Source organism: Phyllobates terribilis, unplaced genomic scaffold (assembly GCF_046119375.1).
Source record: "Phyllobates terribilis strain yellow unplaced genomic scaffold, ASM4611937v1 Scaffold_12__6_contigs__length_324123572, whole genome shotgun sequence".
In the NCBI taxonomy this organism is placed as follows: Eukaryota; Metazoa; Chordata; class Amphibia; order Anura; family Dendrobatidae; genus Phyllobates; species Phyllobates terribilis.
In genome coordinates, this window is record NW_027362772.1 from 62,833,169 (window position 1) to 62,849,998 (window position 16,830).

Below are 16,830 nucleotides of genomic sequence, written 5' to 3' on the forward strand. Positions count from 1 at the left end.
GGACACCCCTGATACATTGTATCTATTCAGAAGTGGTAACTGTAAATATTTTGTTTCCTTGTTTATTCTCTTTGCAGCAGAGGAAATGCAGCCTGTGAGACAGCAAGCCCCAGCATTACACCACCCCTGCATTAGTCTAGCAGCTTCTCACCCCCAACCTCACTCCCTGCTCTCCACCCCTCCTGTATCTGTACATGCAGCCCCTCCCTGGTGTCTCTGCCCTCCCCTGGTCTCTTTCCCAGTAGCTCCCCTCCCCCTGTCCTCCTTCCTGCCTCCCCTCCCCTCTCTGCTCTGTGCAGTCTACTTTGATGACAACTGGAGCTCTGTGCAGGAACTTTCTCACCCAGTCAGACACCCCTAAACCAGGTCCCCCCCATGTGCCAAGGATCAGAGTGAGCTCCAGGGAGCCCTGTGCCCAGGAAGTGGTAAGTTGGCAGAAATGCCTTTTGTAGCCCCAGACACCTCCCAATCTGCGCTGCTCACCTTTTTGTTGTTTTTTTACAGCACTTATTGTCTGGGGTGGGGGCCGATACTGTCCTAATAGGGGGGATAGAACTGGGATTTGTGTTGGTTGGAGGTGAACTGGCTTTACTGGGATGGACTGGAAGCTTTCGCTGCAGACCTGTGGTTGATAATTTGGAACATTGCACCTTTGTGCCCTATTCTGTGACCACTCATGTTGGCATCTGACTCTGTACCCAGGTGGCGTTTGGTATTTATTTGACATTTTTGCAATTTTTCGCCTGTCACTGCCATAGGTCTGTGCCTGTCACTACGCCTCCTCTCGCTCGATCACTTCCTCTAATATACATTGGTGTGTCATCATTTATTTCCTATGACGCCTACCTTCATTACGTTATTCTCAGACTCTTCTTTATATACTTCAAATCCCCCCCCCACACACACAAACGCACACAAGCATGCACAGAAACGTCTTATCTATGGTCGGCCATTGGAACATAGCTTTATGGCAGCGTTGTGATACTTTGTAACTATCACAACAGTCCAAGGTAAACAATGTATCTACTCACATTGGGATTTTTGGAGATGTTTTATGAAGATGCCATGGGGGTCTGCAATTGGACGTCAAAGTGGTTGTACTGTCACTGGATTTGTGTTGCCTTCTTGCCGAGATGTCCTGCCATGGCAAATTGAGGATTTTGGCTTCATCATGAGTGCAAGACTATATGTGTTGTGATATTGCACAATTAAACCTGTGGAGAATCATTCCGATCCCTTATCTACTTCTTACTTTACACTTTTCAATGGGACTTGTCTTCTCATCAATTTGTCATTATTACCAGTTGTACCTTCCCTTTATCTGGTAACTATTGTTTCTGAACCATATTCGGTTCGGTTCCCTTCCATGTCGCTTTGTCATGTCATCTTCTGCTGATTTCTCACGTCACGTATCCCTACCCTTCTCGACTTCTTTAGTGGTAGCCATGCTTCTACACAACAGAGTTTCTTCCACATTTAAAACTTGTACCAAGTCTGTTACCCCATGAGATTTGTTGACAAACCCATCCAATTTTGGTCCAATCTGTCTGCAGATCCCATTACTTTTAGTGGGATCTGTCAATAATGTCCGTGGTGAGCTTCTGACAGGCCATGATGGCCTTCAACCTGTCTGATCCCAAGTTGCTGCCATAGGTTTCTCCAGCTGCTTGTCACTAGAGATGAGCGAATCGATTCACAGGGCCCTCAGGTCCAGGAGCCATGTCAGTAGTCCATTGAGGAGCATCTCCGTCTCCTCTTTGGATTAGACGGCCTGACACAACATCATTATTACGGTGTGATGCAAACACAATGTCGCGCCTGGCTGGCTCATCAAAAGAAGAGCTGGTCTCCATAAAATACTGACCAGGGCTCTCCTTTTTTCATGTACTGTTAGCTGAGGTGTGTGCATGTTTGTGGAGTGGTAGGGTTGGATAGTGTCCGATGGACAGCGAAATGCATAACTGCAGTTTGAAAAATGTTTGGCATGTCATAATTTTTGGTCACTGGGTGTCCGGATGCCGGGACCCCCATTGATCGCTACAGCGAAGGAGCAGAAGCACTCAGATGAGCAACTCTCTCATTCAAGAGTGAAGACAGACTCCATAGTCTTTCTATAGACTCTGTCTTTAGTCTCGGAGGAGAGCGTCTTTTGGCACCTTTGCGATCAGTGGGGTCTCAGAACTTGGAATCCCTCTATGATGTAGCATAAATTGTGGGATTTGGGACATCTGTTTGAGATGGTCTCCTAGAGAGACGGTCTTCCGGACACTCAGAAAGGCGCAAAAGTTCCATGCCAATCAGCAAGAAAGGCACGTGCCTTTCTTGTCCCCGGTTGCCCTAGGAAGGTAAAATCATAGTGATTGTGATGTGAAAAATTTCAAAAAATTGCTAAGTGAATCTCATGTCGTTGGATTGGGCATAAATAGGTACAGATGAGCAGTCCATGGGGGCCTATAGTACAGTACTTTAGGTAAGGTGTACCCAGAATATTACACCCCAAGTACCAAAGTCGCCTCTTCTCTTGTCTGTCTATGCTGGTAATAAACCCTTCTTTTTTTTTACCTTGTTTCCACTCTTGATGCCTGGAGCAATTACACCGCTATTCGGAGTTTGCACCCCATTGACCCCAGCCCTCTTCCGGTTTTTGGCATGTCACAAAGCTCTATAGTCCCTCTGGAGTATAGAGCTGACCCAGCTGGTTTACACAACAGTTGGGGAATCTAATATTAACCCCATGATACACCAGCGGGGAACATGTTCTTCGCCATAGATAACATCTTTTGGCATTATTAATACTTTTTTGGATTTCAAATGGATCATTAGTCATGATGAAATTATTTTTTTTACCCTGTCGGTCCCATGCACCCTTCATAAGGCCCACTGAGGTAGTCATTTTTTCTAGCGAGCTGGACAGGCTCGCATGTATTTTTATGAAATTATATGGTGCTACTTTTACATGATGGTCCGAATATTTCCAACCACCCTTGATACATTTGCAAGTGCTATTTTTTTTATTTTATTTTGGCCAGTTTTATTGAATTTGCTAAATATTCTAGAATTGAACTAGTTTGTAAATTCTGCCCAAATAATGTGTCACAAAGCTTTCAGCTTTCAGCATGCTGCTTGCACCTAGAACTGTTTGTTGGATTCTCTCACCAAGTTTCATCTTTTGGAAAAAATTACGGCATGCGATAACTCAATTAAAAAGGCTGCAACGGTGACGTCACTTTGGATGGAATATCACCTCCACGGTGGACATGTCCTTGAGAATGAAGTATTCACCCTTCAATAAATTTTGGACTTAGTGGATGCGATAATCCAGTTATGAGGGCTGCAGCGGTGATGTCATTTTGGATAGGATATCACCTCCGCTGTGGACATGTCCTTGAGAATGAAGTATTCACCCTTCAATAAATTCTGGACTTATTCACAGCACAAGAGTCACTCCATTGGCCTGACTGAGGCCAAAAAAAGTGTCATTCAAATAGTGTGTTATCACACACAACTAAATCCAGTATTTTGGTGATGGGTGAAACTGTATGCCATCCACTGGAGGCTTTTTTTCCCTAACCCTTTTGGGTAGCAGCAGAATTGTTGCTGCAAAATCTCCAGTGGAAAATACCCCTGTGAAAATGCTGCAGTTTATAAAGTTCTTAATTGGTTAAAACTGCAACGTGCTTGTTACAAAAAAAAAATCAACTTTGCAATTTCCACCTGATAAAAATGTTACCATTCTCAATAAAGGAGAGATTTTTAATTCTGTAGTTTACAGCTTGTTGCCTAGGTTGTCGGCCACCTCTGCAGTCTCGAAGAGGCCGGTTACCTCGGCAAGGAGAACTCACCGTTTGCAGTTTCTATTCTTTATACCCTGCAGGTGCCGCTGTGAAGTTTTCTGAATTGCTAGGTCTGACATCCATCTCTGTAATGGCACAGGAGAGGTCCCAGTTCGGACCAGTGGCGCAAACATGGCACTACTAGTCTTCACGAGCGCAACTTTCCCAGTAACCAAAAAGAAGATGACAACACCTCTTTAAAGCTGCACATTTTACCCATTGCAAAGTGTGAAATCCACAAAATAAATTGGTGTGCTGCGGATATTTGGGAAGAATTCCCGCCCTACAGAAATTTCTGTGACTGAATATGGTTGTATAAAATGAATGGGGCCGTTGCCGAATTTTCTGCAACAAAACCACCTCAAATATACAATGTGTGAATCTGCGAATATTCAGCGTAGAATATCCATGAGAGTCATAAAAAATGCCATGTACAACGCTTGTGCTGAAATTCGAGTGGAGTAAATCCGCAATGGAAATTGGCATTGACGTGAGAAATAACCGTGGATTTTTAATCCGGACCGCAGGTCGATTTCCATGCTGAAAAGTTCAGAATATTTTGTTAAACCCAATCCCTGGGACTAAAAAGTGACCATAGATTTGTCATGAATAGCAATTATACTTGGTGCTATCCGCTTGTCTCCTCGTCTTAGTTTCGACTTCCATCTCTCCTGTGTCCGATATGGTTACTGTAGTCGCATGGGGAGTGCCGTGGTAAGTCTAAACCATGCCTCCCTTGTCTTTCCTGTGCTGTAGGGGAGGCTTGTCCCATGCCAGTCCAGTAGCCATCTTGGAACGGAAGGTCAAACTGAGCAGAGGAAGCAAAAGGAGGGAACAAGGTAGGGTGGAGGATCACTTTAGCTTAGTCCCAGGGCCGAGGATCACTTTAGCTTAGTCCCAGGGCCGAGGATCACTTTAGCTTAGTCCCAGGGCCGAGGATCACTTTAGCTTAGTCCCAGGGCCGAGGATCACTTTAGCTTAGTCCCAGGGCCGAGGATCACTTTAGCTTAGTCCCAGGGCCGAGGATCACTTTAGCTTAGTCCCAGGGCCGAGGATCACTTTAGCTTAGTCCCAGGGCCGAGGATCACTTTAGCTTAGTCCCAGGGCCGAGGATCACTTTAGCTTAGTCCCAGGGCCGAGGATCACTTTAGCTTAGTCCCAGGGCCGAGGATCACTTTAGCTTAGTCCCAGGGCCGAGGATCACTTTAGCTTAGTCCCAGGGCCGAGGATCACTTTAGCTTAGTCCCAGGGCCGAGGATCACTTTAGCTTAGTCCCAGGGCCGAGGATCACTTTAGCTTAGTCCCAGGGCCGAGCATCACTTTCGCTTAGTCCCAGGGCCGAGGATCACTTTAGCTTAGTCCCAGGGCCGAGGATCACTTTAGCTTAGTCCCAGGGCCGAGGATCACTTTAGCTTAGTCCCAGGGCCGAGCCGAGGATCACTTTAGCTTAGTCCCAGGGCCGAGGATCACTTTAGCTTAGTCCCAGGGCCGAGCCGAGGATCACTTTAGCTTAGTCCCAGGGCCGAGCCGAGGATCACTTTAGCTTAGTCCCAGGGCCGAGGATCACTTTAGGTTAGTCCCAGGGTGGAGGATCACTTTAGGTTAGTCCCAGGGTCGAGGATCATTTTAAAGTGTCATTCAAATGCCTGCTATTGTAATGCACATCAGGCTTTACCCGTGCAAATCTGCAGGTAAATTCTGCAGCTTTTCAGCCGTGTCCGAAATTAATTTTTAAGAGATTTTTCCAACGTGCAAAGTCATCAGAATTGATTATATCGTACGGACTGGTGTGGGCTTGGAGCTCTAATATGACCCTTTGGAATGGAACAAAAGCGTGCGCGTCACCTGTTCCATTCATTCTCTACAAGACTGCCGGGAAAATCGAATCAATGAATTAGATATCTCCAAAAGAAGGAGTGGAGCAGTGATCTTTACAATTCCTTTCCGACAAGGCATTTTAGATCCCTTGTCTCTGGATCGGTGGGAGGGGTCCTGCAACGATATGAAAGTTATCACCTATCCTATGATAATTGTTAATTTTATATATTTGGAATAACTCTTTAAGTGCATTTTTTTACAGAATCTCCTCTTTAAATATTGTCATAGTTTTGATTACATTACTGTTGCCCTAGTGGAAATCTGCACTGGCTGTCAGGGTGCATTTCTCTTCCAAAAGATACAGCTCTGAAAAGCCCCAAAATTGACAAGTGTCCTTCTCTTGGGTCTAGAATAAAAATAATATTTTGCATTTGGTAGCTGCAGGGTGTTAAGTACATGTTGGGAGTAGTAGTTTCCTACTGGCTACGAAGCTACTGGTTAGAGACCGATGCGGTCCTGGCATCCTCCTCTCCGGGGGTGTAAGTGGGCTGTCGTTTTCACTTTACATAGACTCTTTCTTTCCTCTTTGTACCATTTCAAATTTGTCATATTTTCCATATACAAAGCTTAATGCTGAAGGAGCGTCCTGTCCTAGAAGGCGAGCTTTGCACGTGAAGACATTTACAAGGAGTTTCTTGGTAATGTGGTCCTTTTTGGTAGCAGAAAAAAGGCCCTTTTGTGATTGCTTCTCTCATGGTGAGATGCAATATCTGCAGTTCAAGATGTACGTGGCATGAAAACTGCACCCCATAGAAGTCTGTCACATTGCCACCATTGTAGTAATGCTTGCATAAGCTTCTATAGACTTCTGTGGGGCTTACAGAAGTAATAGTAGGCTTTATATACGCTATAAAGGGGGATCCAACGTGATTTTACTTTCATAGGGGACCTTTTTTTTAAAGCATTGGGCTCTTGGAATTTTTTCAATCTTCTACTATATTGTCTGGCTTCTTCATCTTGCCACCAAATCAGCTCGGACCTGTTGACCTCTGAAGTGTCCTGTGGTATCTTACACCAAGACGTTAGCAGCAGATCCTTATACATGTGGCCTTCATAGATCAGACTTGTTTTTCCAGGACGTCCCACAGATGGTCAAGTGGATTGAGATCTGGGAATTTGGAGACAAATTATCACCTTGATCTCTTTGTCATGTTCCTCCATTCCTGACTGACATTTATCTCCTGACTGAGGAACTGTCATTAGGAAACCCCAGTGCTTTTAACGAGGTACTTGGTCTGTACAACGATAGGCAGTTGTCACATCTACATGATGTCAGGACCCGAAGTTTCCACCAGAACATCTCCCCATCACACGGCCTCTGCCAACTCGTCTTCTTCCCAAATTGCATCCGGCTGCAGTCAGTTTCCCAGATAAGTATATACCACCGTGTAAAGGGACCGCCCCACAATACCTTCCCATATACCGGGAACACCCCACAAGACGTGCTATACACCAGGAACACCCCACAAGACCCACCGCAGTATACCAGGAGCACCCCACAAGACCTGCCAGTATACCGGGGACACTCCACAAGACCTGCCATATACCAAGAGCACCCCACAAGACCTGTCATATACTGATGACATCCCACAAGACCTGCCATATATACCGGGGACAGCCCAGAAGACCTGCCTTATACCGAGGACACCCCACAAGACCTGCCGTACACCGGGAGCCCCCCACAATACCTGCCGTACACCGGGAGCACCCCACAAGACCTGCCTTATACCGAGGACACCCCACAAGACCTGCCGTACACCGGGGGCCCCCCACAAGACCTGCCGTACACCGGGAGCACCCCACAAGACCTGCCGTACACCGGGAGCACCCCACAAGACCTGCCGTATACCGGGAGCACCCCACAAGACCTGCCCATTTGGAGCTGATCTGCCCTGTTATTTACATATGATTATTTGCCTATGTCAGGGACTCTTCCATCCTTAATATGCCGTTCATGTGTCTGGTTGGGATACCCCTTTAATAATGACATGTGACGTTCTGGTGCTGGCAGCGGTGCTTGTGCAGTAAGACAATGGCTCCTTGCAGAGTAAGCAGTTGTTTGGCCTTGACCACCTCCTGATATTGTTACAGGTCTTGGCTTCCTGGTAATTATGGTGGCGGCACATTACTCCCTCGCTAGGCCTCACTGTATGTGTAAGTTTGCTTTGCAGACTTGTTACTAAAGACTTGGTAGCCTCTGAGGTAGCGGCCGTCTGTAATCGTGAGTCTCTTTCTAGGCTCCTTAGCACATAAAACATAGGCCTAAATTTATCTGAGAGTAGAAAGGCCTTTGTTGCCCATAGCAACCAATCAGAGCTCCGCTTTCAATTTTTAAACAGCTGTGGTGAAATGAAAGCTGTGCTGTGATTGGTTGCTATGGGTAACTAAGACACCATTACTGTAAAACCGCGAAGCCTCCATCATTTATTAGCCAATTAATAAAACGTTAATTCCCTGACATTACATTGCTCTTGATCCAGTGCTGGTCGCTTAGGAGATTTGTGCCCCCATTGGAAGCCATGATGTCACCGTTCTTCTCTTATAAGGTGTTCATTATGGCCGGACAAAACATTTTAAGGCGTTCAAAAACAAATTTTTCACAAAGAAAACCCTCCATTTTTAAGACGTTTTGCCTGTGTTCACACTGCAGTTTTTTTCATGCACTTTTTTGAGCGGGTCTGCACTAAGAAAACACTTGAAAGACTCTTCCTATTCATTTCCATGTAAAATAATTTGCTGTTCATATACAGTTATATGAAAAAGTTTGGGCACCCCTATTAATGTTAAGCTTAATGTTTTATAAAAATTGGTGTTTTTGCAACAGCTATTTCAGCTTGATATATGTAATAACTGTTGGACACAGTAATGTTTCTGCCTTGAAATGAGGTTTATTGTACTAACAGAAAATGTGCAATCTGCATTCAAACAAAATTTGACAGGTGCATAAGTATGGGCACCTCACCAGAAAAGTGACATTAATATTTAGTAGATCCTCCTTTTGCAAAAATAACAGCCTCTAGTCGCTTCTTGTCGCTTTTAATGATTTCCTGGATCCTGGATGAAGGTATTTTTGACCATTCATCTTTACAAAACAATTCCAGTTCAGTTAAGTTTGATGGTCGCCGAGCATGGACAGCCCTCTTCAAATGATCCCACAGATGTTCAATGATATTCAGGTCTGGGGACTGGGATGGCCATTCCAGAACATTGTAATTGTTCCTCTGCATGAATGCCTGAGTAGATTTGGAGCAGTATTTTGGATCATTGTCTTGCTGAAAGATCCATCCCCTGCGTAACTTCAACTTTGTCACTGATTCTTGAACATTATTGTCAAGAATCTGCTGATACTAAGTGGAATCCATGCGTCCGTCAACTTTAACAAGATTCCCAGTGCCGGCATTGGCCACACAGCCCCAAAGCATGATGGAACCTCCACCAAATTTTACTGTGGGTAGCAAGTGTTTTTCTTGGAATGCTGTGTTTTTTTGCCGCCATGCATAACGCCTTTTTGTATGACCAAACAACTCAATATTGGTTTCATCAGTCCACAGGACCTTCTTCCAAAAAGAAATTGGCTTCTCCAAATGTGCTTTTGCATACCTCAGCCGACTCTGTTTGTGGCGTGCCTGCAGAAACGGCTTCTTTCGCATCACTCTCCCATACAGCTTCTCCTTGTGCAAAGTGCATTGTATAGTTGACCGATGCACAGTGACACCATCTGCAGCAAGTTGATGCTGCAGGTCTCTGGAGGTGGTCTGAGGATTGTCCTTGACTGATCTCACCATTCTTCTTCTCTGCCTTTCTGATGTTTTTCTTGGCCTGCCACTTCTGGCCTTAACAAGAACTGTCCCTGTGTTCTTCCATTTCCTTACTATGTTCCTCACAGTGGAAACTGACAGGTTAAATCTCTGAGACAGCTTTTTGTATCCTTCCCCTGAACAACTATGTTGAATGATCTTTGTTTTCAGATCATTTGACAGTTGTTTTGAGGAGCCCATGATGCCACTCTTCAGAGGAGATTCAAACAGGAGAACAACTTGCAAGTGGCCACTTTAAGTAGCTTTTCTCATGATTGCATACACCTGGCTATGAAGTTCAAAGCTCAATGAGGTTACAAAACCAAAAAAGTGCTTTAGTAAGTCAGTAAAAAGTAGGTAGGAGTATTTAAAACAAGAACATGATAAGGGTGCCCATACTTATGCACCTGTCAAATTTTGTTTGAATGCAGATTGCACATTTTCTGTTAGTACAATAAACCTCATTTCAAGGCAGAAACATTACTGTGTCCAACAGTTATTACATATATCAAACTGAAATAGCTGTTGCAAAAACACCAATTTTTATAAAACATTAAGCTTAAGATTAATAGGGGTGCCCAAACTTTTTCATATAACTGTATTCAGGCTTTTTCTTTTTTTTTTTTTTTTTTTTTAGACCCTTTAAATTTCCAAAAGTGCCAGGTGGTTACAAGAAGTGACGTATATTTTTCAGGCGTCTTCCGCTTGGAAAATGCTCCATATTTTACAATACAAGTCAAAGGGAAGGCAAAAAAAAGCGCTAAAAAGGGAGTTTTTAAGGAGTTTTTGGAGCAGAAACTTTCCGAATCTCAAAACTTTCAGTTTCTGCTCCGAAAACTCGTCAGAAAGACTCTGTGTGTACAAAGCCTAAGAAATGTACAGGAAGATTATTCTGGCTGTTTTCTGAGAGCACTAAAACAAATACTAGAAAAAAAACGTTGTGTGAACATACCCTAAAAAAAGTCTGTGTTTTTCTCGCATAGGACTCGTAACTATAATAGTGAATGGAGTCTGTGATTTTTCACAGAGTGATCTGCGCAAAATCGCGGAGATGTGTCCAGTTTTGATCCGGATCAAAATTGTCAATGCAAGTCTATGGTTCCATGAAGAAAATCGGGCAGCATTTGGCTGACATCCAAGTGTGGTCCAGTTTTCACAGACTGTTAGGCTATGTTCACATGTTGCAAATTTTCAGCTGCATTTTACAGTACCAGCAAAGTCTATGAGATGTCAGAAATCTCATGCACACTTCTTAAATTTTTTTTTCCTTACTGTTGTTTTGTCAAAGAGCTGCATTTTTTTTCAGCATTTTTGCAACGTTTTTCACCAATAGAAAGCAATGGGTAGTGCAAAAACGCAGGTATGAAGCTGAGGAAGTAGAATCAGGTTATTTTTTTATGCACTAGAAATAAATGTACCCTGAGAAAAACGCAGGAAAAAAAACATCAAAACCTTCTTTTTTAAAGTTGCTTCTTTACTGCCAAGAGAGAGTGCGGAAAAAACTCACCAAAAACGAAACGTGCGAACATAGCCTTAGACAGGAGGAGGTGGAGAAACTTTTTTTTTTTTCATTTATTTTTCACGTACGAAAAAAACTCCGGCCAAACTCTGATGAAAATCACTGATGGATCTTATTGTACGTTAAAAAAAAAAATGACAGGCTTCATTCACACATCAAAAACTCAAAAAATATAAGTCTTTTCTGAAGCAATTTCCACTTGGAAAAACTCTTCTTTTTCGACCACCAAAATAAAAACCTCAGGGTGAGCATAGCCTTTTTTTTTATTTTGTGGAAATTTTTTTTGAGTGTTTTTTGTTTTTTATCCCCCTGAAGTGTGTGTATGTGTGTGTATATATATATATATACACTTACATACATGTATACACATACACACACTTGTATATGTATACACACGCATTATATATACCGTGTGTATACATGTATGTAATGTGTGTGTGTGTGTGTGTGTGTATGTATATATATATATATGCATATATATACACTGCTCAAAAAAATAAAGGGAACACCTAAACAACACAATGTAACTCCAAGTCAATAACACTTATTTGAAATCCACCTGTCCAGTTATGAAGCAACACTGATTGTGAATCAATTTCTCCTGCTGTTGTGCAAATGGAACAGACAACTGGTAGAAATGATAGGCAATTAGTAAGATACCCCCTATAAAGGAGTGGTTCTGCAGGTGGTGACCACAGACCATTTCTCTGTTCTCATCCTTTTTGGCTGTTGTTTTGGTCACTTTTTCTTTTTGCCATTGCTCTCACCCCTAGAGGTACAGTAGCATGAGGCGATGTCTACAGTACAACCCACAGAAGTTGCTCAGGTAGTGCAGTTCATCCAGGATGGCACCGCAGTGCGAATTGTGGCAAGAAGGGTTGCTGTGTCTGTCAGCACAGTGTCCAGAGCATGGAGCAGATACCAGGAGATGTGGAGGGAGCCATAGGAGGGCAACAACCCAGCAGCAGGACCGTTACCTCCTTCTTTATGCAAGGAGGAACAGGAGGAGCACTGCCAGAGCCCTGCAAAATGACCTCCAGCAGGCCACAAATGTGCATGTGTTTGCACAAACGGTTAGAAACCGACTCCATGAGGGTGGTATGAGGGCCCGACGTCCACAGATGGGGGTTGTGCTCACAGCTCAACACCGTGCAGGAACCTTGGCATTTGCCACAGAACACCAGGATTGGCAAAGTCGCCACTGGCGCCCTATGCTCTTCACAGATGAAAGCAGGTTCACACTGAGCACATGTGACAGATGTGACAGAGTCTGGAGATGCCGAGGAGAGCGATCTGCTGCCTGCAACAGCATGACCGGTTTGGCAGTGGGTCAGTAATGGTGTGGGGTGGCATTTCTTTGGAGGGCCGCACAGCCCTCCATGTGCTCGCCAGAGGTAGCCTGACTGCCATTAGGTATCGAGATAAGATCCTTAGACCCCTTGTGAGACCATATACTGGTGCGGTTGGCCCTGGGTTCCTCCTAATGCAGGACAATGCCAGACCTCATGTGGCTGGAGTGTGTCTGCAGTTCCTGCAAGATGAAGGCATTGAAGCTATGGACTGGCCCGCCCGTTCCCCAGACCTGAATCCGATTGAGCACATCTGGGACATCATGTCTCGCTCCATCCACCAACGTCACGTTGCACCACAGACTGTCCAGGAGTTGGCGGATGCTTTAGTCCAGGTCTGGGAGGAGATCCCACAGGAGACCATCCGCAACCTCATCAGGAGCATGCCCAGGCATTGTAGGGAGGTCATACAGGCACGTGGAGGCCACACACAATACTGAGCCTCATTTTGACTTGTTTTAAGGACATTACATCAAAGTTGGATCAGCCTGTAGTGTGTTTTTCCTCTTTAATTTTGGGGGTGACTCCAAATCCAGGCCTCCATTGGTTAATAAATTTGATTTCCATTGATGATTTTTGTGTGATTTTGTTGTCAGCACATTCAACTTTGTACAGAACAAAGTATTCAATGAGAATATTTCATTCATTCAGATCTAGGATGTGTTATTTGAGTGTTCCCTTTATTTTTTTGAGCAGTGTGTGTGTATATGTATGTGTGTATATATATATATATATATATACATACATACACACACACACACACACACACACACACACACACACACACACACACACACACACACGTGGTCAAAATTGTTGGTACCCCTCATTTAATGAAAGAAAAACCCACAATGGTCATAGACATAACTTGAATCTGACAAAAGTAATAATAAATTAAAAATCTATGAAAATGAACATATGAAAGTCAGAGATTGCTTTTCTGCTTCCACAGAATTTAAGAAAAAAAATAACCTCATGAAATCGGCCTGGACAGAAATGATGGTTTTCTTCTTAACTTAATATTTTGCTGAACAACCTTTTGAGGCAATCACTGCAATCAAACGATTCCTGTAACCGTCAATGAGACTTCTGCACCTCTCGACAGGTATTTTGGCCACTCCTCATGAGCAAACTGCTCCAGTTGTCTCGTGTTTGAAGGTTGCCTTTTCCAGACGTCATGTTTCAGCTCTTTCCAAAGATGCTCCATAGGATTTAGGTCAGGGCTCATATTAGGCCACTTCAGAATAGTCCAATGTTTTCCTCTTAGCCATTCTTGGGTGTTTTTAGCTGTGTGTTTTGGGTCATTATCCTGTTGCAAGACCCATGACCTGCGACTGAGACCAAGCTTTCTGACACTGGGCAGCACATTTCTCTCTAGAATCCCTTGATAGTCTTGAGATTTCATTGTACCCTGCACAGATTCAAGACACCCTGTGCCAGATGCAGCAAAGCAGCCCCAGAACATAACAGAACCTCCTCCATGTTTCACAGTAGGGACAGTGTTCTTTTCTTGATATGCTTAATTTTTCCATCTGTGAACATAGATTTGATGTGCCTTGCCAAAAACTTCCATTTTTGTCTCATCTGTCCATAGGACATTCTCCCAGAAGCTTTGTGGCTTGTCAACATGTAGTTTGGCAAATTCCAGTCTGGCTTTTTTATGATTTTTTTTCAACAATGGTGTTCTCCTTGGTAGTCTCCCATGAAGTCCACTTTGGATCAAACAACGACGGATGGTGCGATTTGACACTGATGTTCCTTGAGCTTGATTTATTATCCGTCTCTTTGATTTGTCATCAATTTTCCTCCTGCGGCCACATCCAGGGAGGTTGGCTACAGTACCATGGATCTTACATTTCTGAATATTATGTGCAAGTGTAGTCACAGGAACATCAAGCTGCTTGAAGATGGTCTTATAATCTTTACCTTTAACATGCTTGTCTATAATTTTCTTTCTAATCTCCTGAGACAACTCTTTCTTTTGCTTCCTCTAGTCAATGTTGAGTGTGGTACACACCATGTCACCAAACAGCACAGTGAGTATCTGTAGCCCTATATACAGGCTCACTGACTGATTACAAGATTGTGGACACAACTTGATTTAACGTGTCCCTTTTGTCACATTATTTTCAGGAGTGCCATCATTTCTTTCCAGGCCTATTTAATTTTGTTTTTAATTCTGTGGAAGCAGGGTTGAAAAGCAATGACTGACTTTCATTTGTTCATTTTCAAAGACTTTTAATTTATTACTTTTGTCAGATTCAAGTTATTTCTGTGACCATTGTGGGTTTTCTTTCATTAAACGAGGGATACCAACAATTTTGACCACTTGTGTGCCTATAATATATAAGTTTGGACACACCTCATTTAAAGATTTTTCTGTATTCTCATGACTATGAAAATTGTACATTCACACTGAAGGCATCAAAACTAAGAATTAACACGTGGAATTATACACTTAACAAAAAAGTGTGAAACAACTGAAAATATGTCTTATATTGTAGGTTCTTCAAAGTAGCCACCTTTTGCTTTGATGACTGCTTTGCACACTCTTGGCATTCTCTTGATGAGCTTCAAGAGGTAGTCACCGGAAATGGTTTTCACTTCACAGGTGTGCCCTGTCAGGTTTAATAAGTGGGATTTCTTGCCTTATAAATGGGGTTGGGACCATCAGTTGTGTTGTGCAGAAGTCTGGTGGATACACAGCTGATAGTCCTACTGAATAGACTGTTAGAATTTGTATTATGGCAAGAAAAAAGCAGCTAAGTAAAGAAAAACGAGTGGCCATCATTACTTTAAGAAATGAAGGTCAGTCAGTCTGAAATATTGGGAAACTTTGAAAGTGTCCCCAAGTGCAGTTGCAAAAACCATCAAGCACTACAAAGAAACTGGCTCACATGAGGACCGCCCCAGGAAAGGAAGACCAAGAGTCACCTCTGCTTCTGAGGATAAGTTTATCCTAGTCACCAGCCTCAGAAATCGCAGGTTAACTGCAGCTCAGATTAGAGACCGGGTCAATGCCACACAGAGTTCTAGCAGCAGACACATCTCTACAACAACTGTTAAGAGGAGACTTTGTGCAGCAGGTCTTCATGGTAAAATAGCTGCTAGGAAACCACTGCTAAGGACAGGCAACAAGCAGAAGAGACTTGTTTGGGCTAAAGAACACAAGGAATGGACATTAGACCAGTGGAAATCTGTGCTTTGGTCTGATGAGTCCAAATTTTAGATCTTTGGTTCCAACCACCGTGTCTTTGTGAGACACAGAAAAGGTGAATGGATGGACTCTACATGCCTGGTTCCCACCGTGAAGCATGGAGGAGGAGGTGTGATGGTGTGGGGGTGCTTTGCTGGTGACACTGTTGGGGATTTATTCAAAATTTAAGGCATACTGAACCAGCATGGCTACCACAGCATCTTGCAGCGGCATGCTATTCCATCCGGTTTGCGTTTAGTTGGACCATCATTTATTTTTCAACAGGACAATGACCCCAAACACCTCCAGGCTGTGTAAGGGCTATTTGACCAAGAAGGAGAGTGATGGGTGCTACGCCAGATGACCTGGCCTCCACAGTCACCAGACCTGAACCCAATCGAGATGGTTTGGGGTGAGCTGGACCGCAGAGTGAAGGCAAAAGGGCCAACAAGTGCTAAGCATCTCTGGGAACTCCTTCAAGATTGTTGGAAGACCATTTCCGGTGACTACCTCTTGAAGCTCATCAAGAGAATGCCAAGAGTGTGCAAAGCAGTCATCAATGCAAAAGGTGGCTACTTTGAAGAACCTAGAATATAAGACATATTTTCAGTTGTTTCACACTTTTTTGTTAAGTATATAATTCCACATGTGTTAATTCATAGTTTTGATGCCTTCAGTGTGAATGTACAATTTTCATAGTCATGAAAATACAGAAAAATCTTTAAATGAGAAGGTGTGCCAAACTTTTGGTCTGTACTGTATATATGTGTGTGTGTGTATGTATGTATGTATGTATGTATATATATATATATATATATATATATATATATATATATATATAATTATAGATTGTAAAAAAAATTTCCTTGCTGCTTTTTTATTGGACAGTGCCCAGTGATAATATTTATCTCAAGTGAAAAAAAAAATCTCAAAAAAACTTCTCATATGAGCAGCAAAGGGAGTTTGCATAGAAATGAAGATGTAGAGTTTTCCAAGCATTTTTTTTTTTGGGATCCAAAAAAGCTCTTGAAAAAAAACTCTGTGTAAACATAGCAGTAAAATGGGCAGCACAGTGGCTCAGTGGTTAGCCTTGTTGCTGTACAGCGCTGGGGTCCTGGGTTCAAATCCCCCCCCCCCCCAAGGACAATATCTGCAAGGAGTTTGTATGCTCTCCCCGTGTTTGCTGGGTTTCCTCCCATACTCCAAAGACATACTGATAGGGGATGTAGATTGTGAGCCCCGATGGGGACAGCTATGA

The 16,830-nt window shown here is 43.3% G+C and overlaps 1 protein-coding gene across 8 annotated transcripts in view; it reads left to right on the forward strand.

The window, feature by feature from the left end:
* Positions 1-239: 239 nt before the first annotated feature.
* ARHGEF1 (Rho guanine nucleotide exchange factor 1) overlaps positions 240-16,830 on the forward strand; it is a 73,034-nt gene continuing 56,443 nt past the window's right edge. For 3 of the 8 annotated variants that reach the window (XM_073655842.1, XM_073655848.1, XM_073655844.1), the window contains exons 1-3: positions 241-425; positions 13,329-13,481; positions 14,371-14,412. In XM_073655842.1, coding sequence (XP_073511943.1) covers positions 13,457-13,481; positions 14,371-14,412 — 67 coding nt within the window. In that variant the 5' untranslated portion in view covers positions 241-425; positions 13,329-13,456. Of the gene's footprint in view, positions 426-13,328; positions 13,482-14,370; positions 14,413-16,830 lie in introns of all 8 variants that reach the window. The other 5 variants (XM_073655843.1, XM_073655847.1, XM_073655849.1 and 2 more) reach the window with 5 other exon arrangements.